At 46.1% G+C, this 4481-nt stretch overlaps 1 protein-coding gene across 1 annotated transcript in view; it reads left to right on the top strand.

Annotated features, from left to right (window-relative positions):
- Window positions 1-501: 501 nt before the first annotated feature.
- Window positions 502-4481, top strand: part of SARC_08969 (hydroxyacylglutathione hydrolase) — a gene marked incomplete at its 5' end in the record, with an annotated part of 4244 nt that continues 264 nt past the window's right edge. Inside the window, 8 exons of the mRNA XM_014297037.1 lie at window positions 502-702; window positions 779-886; window positions 1278-1377; window positions 1914-1977; window positions 2566-2643; window positions 3426-3504; window positions 3770-3865; window positions 4220-4304. Coding sequence (XP_014152512.1) covers window positions 502-702; window positions 779-886; window positions 1278-1377; window positions 1914-1977; window positions 2566-2643; window positions 3426-3504; window positions 3770-3865; window positions 4220-4304 — 811 coding nt within the window. The remainder of the gene's footprint in view (window positions 703-778; window positions 887-1277; window positions 1378-1913; window positions 1978-2565; window positions 2644-3425; window positions 3505-3769; window positions 3866-4219; window positions 4305-4481) is intronic.

The raw sequence follows: 4481 nt of genomic DNA on the forward strand, positions 1-4481 counted from the left end.
TATATATGTTTGTTTTTATGTATGTATGTATGTATATTGGTATGTATGTATGTATGTATGTGTGTATGTATGGATGGATGGATGTATGTATGTATTGGAGGTGAATTTTGACTTGTGACTCTGCGTACTTTTGGAATGTAGTCGGAGATACTGGGACTATATAGAAGCTTTAAAGCACACTTGATAGGCTAAGGAATAACTTCATTTCCTATCGTTGACTGCTTTATCTTGCGAAACTACCTCAGCTTTTTTAATTGAGATCCTGCCTTGAAAAATTGCACTTTAAGTGAGTGGTGTAAGTGTGAACCCCAGATTATGGTAGCGTGTCCGTGATGTTCGGCTACGCTGGTTGTAGGCGTATTGAGAATCGTCCCCATAAAGGGATCAGTGGGGTATCAAGGCCTGGACACTTTCGGATCTCCCATATGTGTCGTTCATACGTATTCAGGGTGAAATACAGGGTTGTATTTATACATGCACAACTTAATCACCCATATATGAATGTCTAAATTCAAGTTGGAGTTTGGTACGGGCGGTAGCAGTGACAGGGGTAGTGGCAGCGGCTTGCTGGTGGGTCTGCCACTGACTGCGAAGTCTCTTGTACTTCATTTCTGCAGAGTGTTCCACACCTCATTAAGGAGGGCGGCATATGCTGATACGGCCGCACACTTCCTCCGATGGCCATTTATGCCAATCTCCACAGTACTTAAAAAATATGTTCGCACAACTCCAGTTTGATACTGACTATCGATATTTTTGTCCACGCTTGTTTGCACAGGTCATTCCCCACATCAGAGATCAGGGTGTCAATCTGAAGTACATACTCACAACACACAACCACTACGACCACGCGGGCGGTAATTCGGAGATGGCCAAAACATTCCCGGTAGGTCCAAATCAATCTCAATCTAGCTTATGATATATGAAGGCCGGTGGTGGCATGTGTCTCCACTACCATCACCATCGCAATGAGAGCTAGGGCGGCCTTGTTTCGGTGTGATGTTTATTCGAATAGTAGCCAGTTGTGCTTGACCACGGACATCTTTTGCTATGCTTCTATATTACGTTGCAGATATTTGTCCAGTTCTGAGCCTTTCACTGCCTTTGAACTGTACGGTGATAACAAAGAGACGTCTAAGCTATCCCTAGACACCTTATTCGGTTATCACGCCCTGATAAGCGCATAGTTAGCTGGCCGTGTGGGCAAAGCTTCGCACTAACTTCAATTCGTACTGTCCCATCGCTCCATACGATTGATCGCCTCAACCGCGTCATAGGATGCAGTTGTCGTGGGTGGAAAGGGAGACAAGGCAGAGGCCGTTACCAAGGAAGTGTGGCAGGACGACCAGTTCAGTATGGGCACATGTGTTGTGAAAGGTATGGGGTATAGTCTGCCTTCATAATTGTGCGTGCTGTGTGGTGGCGGCTCGTGCCTTATAGATACAAGCTACCTTGGTGTGTGCCACGCTTGCTGCTAGGCCCTGCTGAGGTGACGGGCGTAGTAGTAGACGGTGGGTGGTCCCAGTACGTGCAGTCGTACGCACTGGAAAAATTGTTGTGTGGTTGAAAGCAGGTGTGTTCCAATTCACGATACAGCGTAGTGCACCATTGCCGTTGTCTGTGGCCATACGGGCTCTCCTGAGGACATACCGCAAAGCAGAATCAGACCACATCCCCCCGGCCCTGTGTTGTATATGAACTTGCACCAGTGTGGTTTCACGAGCGCGAATGTACTACTCACGTTATATTGGGTTATGCACGGTTGCTTAGCACTTCTGTTTCCAATAATGATCCCAGCGGGTCCTGTATTCCCATGGCTCTTTTGATGCAGACGGGAGTGTTTATTTAAAAAACAGGACAATCTACGCGGTACAAATAACTGACGAGTTTTCGCACTTTTACCCCGTCCACAGTTATCAGCACTCCCTGTCATACCCCCGGCCATGTGTGCTACCACATCCATGATGAAGAGGACAGGTATGCAAGGCTTATATATTCATATGATATGATATGCTACGTTTGAATATTCGTTGAAGTATATTGCTCGGCCTAGGTGCATCATCTTCCGATATCTTGCGCTCAACGAAGGTCGAACAGTGTCAGTGTGCGATTGGGCGAAAGCGTCGAGTTGTGGTGGAGACTAGGAATGTTCCCGAAAGACTATTCGCATATCCAGCTCACTCGATATGCAAGGTTGACAATACGTCATCTGAGAGTGAACTTTTGCGACCACCCACTGATTTGACTATATCTGCTGGCTTATCAGTCTGCCATCCGTACCGAATCACGCCAGTGTGTTTAATTACATGGATGTCCACAGTGACGAATTTTCATATGATATTTATGGACTAATAGTACTACTTTCTCTCTCTTTGCCCGTGTAGTGTGTTTAATTAAATGGGTGTTCACAGCGACACAATCCTTCCATGATATTTTTCGGGTGACTAGTAACACTTTCTTTTTGCCCGTGTAGTGTGTTTATCTACCTGGGTGTTCACAGTAACACAATCTTTCCATGATATCTTCAGGTGATTAGTAATACTTTCTCTCTCGTTGCTCGTGCAGTGCATCAGGTGGCAATGTCTTCACTGGTGATACCCTTTTCGTCGCGGGCAGTGGCAATTTGAACTCAGGGACCCCCAGGCAAGTCCACTGGCGTAATTTGTATCAATCTCTATGTTCTACTTGTGTATTGCCTATAAGGCCACCACAGGCAGTGATGTATTAGCGTACTTGCAGGCAGAGCAGCACAAGCTTTGCTGAATTTGCGTGCACTTATTGGAGAGGCTCGCTTCAGTACTGTTTGTGCTTGTCGTCATCGATCTGTGAATCAAGCTTACTATACAGCTATACTGAGAACACATATGACTTTGTGTCTACTCCCTGTGTGAATACATATGAATACAAAGTCGTAATCTACTGCGTTAACAGGGAGTGTGTCAGAGAATAGACGCAATGGTATATGTGTTCTCAGTATCGCTGTATTGGCACGACTGTTTGCTCCTGTGATTGCACCAATGTAAGTTAAACCCCTCGATTGCGAGCGTACGTAGAATCTCATATCGGGACTGGTGCGTGCGCACATGAATTTGCACTCGCAAAACAATGCGATCTCAATCGAATAGTTGTTTGTTGAATTAAACCACAACCGGTTACAGACATGTGTTGTCTTGAGGGCGCTGATCTTGCTCAGACTTTGGTCTCAACAGTAGCCTCCAAGTCATGACCGCCACATATATAAGTATTTGTTAATGCTGGACATGATACGTATGATTGATATGAGACAACCATCAGTTTCTTCCCCGGTATTCCATGACTCGCACTGGCAGAAGTCTGTACATTCAAAACAGCTTGTGTGCCAAACTTCACACCCATCATCAAAGCTCACCATGCATCAATACTTGTTGCGATGGATCTGTACGCAGAATGATGCACGATGCCTTGTGCAACAAGCTAGCCCACCTCCCCGACGATACCAATGTGTGGGTGGGCCACGAGTATACGGTAAGTTCCAAGGACAATTTGTCCTATTCCGTGGACTTGTCGTTTCTTGGTATATCACCGCATAAGCATTCCTTGCGTATCGCTCACATTCGTATCCATGGAAACACAATGCGCTGTGACGGGTCTCGCGGTTTTTTGACGTGTGCTCGGGGACTGAGGCTTTTGGATAGTCTGCGCAGATTCATTGCATTGGCCCACGCGTCTCGACATTGTTAGGTGCTTGTCATGCGTTCACCTCCCTGAGATATCACATCCCACTACACAGATGAACAACCTGAAGTTTGCCGTCACGGTTGAGCCTGAGAATGAGGCTCTGCAGAACAAACTCAAATGGGCACAGCAGCAGCGCGACCAAGGCCTGGTGCGTATGAGTGTGCAATTGACGACGACTATGTTTTGCGTCAGCCCTATACACACCTACCCTATAAAAGCCTGCTCTCTATACACCTGCCCTATATACGCCTGCTTTGATGTCCTTGACGAGTGCTTGCACGCATGATCGCAGAGCTACTTCTGTATTTAACCGCAAAATGATTGTGAGTTGCGAGATGTTGCATACGCTCATCACAGCCAAGTTCATCTTCATATGATATCACATTTGATTATATACTGTGGATAAGCCTAACATCAGTCTGGCGCCTACTGTGTTGCTACGTGAACTTATTGTCCGCACAACTTGGAGCTTATCTATTGATATTCGACTCTGCGTTTGTAGCCCACGGTGCCTTCAACGATCAAAGATGAGAAGGAAACGAATCCATTCGTGAGATGCACGCAACCGTCAGTTCAAAAATGGGCAGGTACGTAGCGCAGTTGCACGTTGACAAATATATACATACGTACACAATCGTACACACACACACACCCACACCCACAACCACACACCCACCCACACACCCACACACACACACACACATACACACACATACACACACACACACACACACACACACACACACACACATATATATATATAT

This window comes from Sphaeroforma arctica (genome assembly GCF_001186125.1).
Source record: "Sphaeroforma arctica JP610 unplaced genomic scaffold supercont1.862, whole genome shotgun sequence".
Taxonomy (NCBI): Eukaryota; class Ichthyosporea; order Ichthyophonida; genus Sphaeroforma; species Sphaeroforma arctica.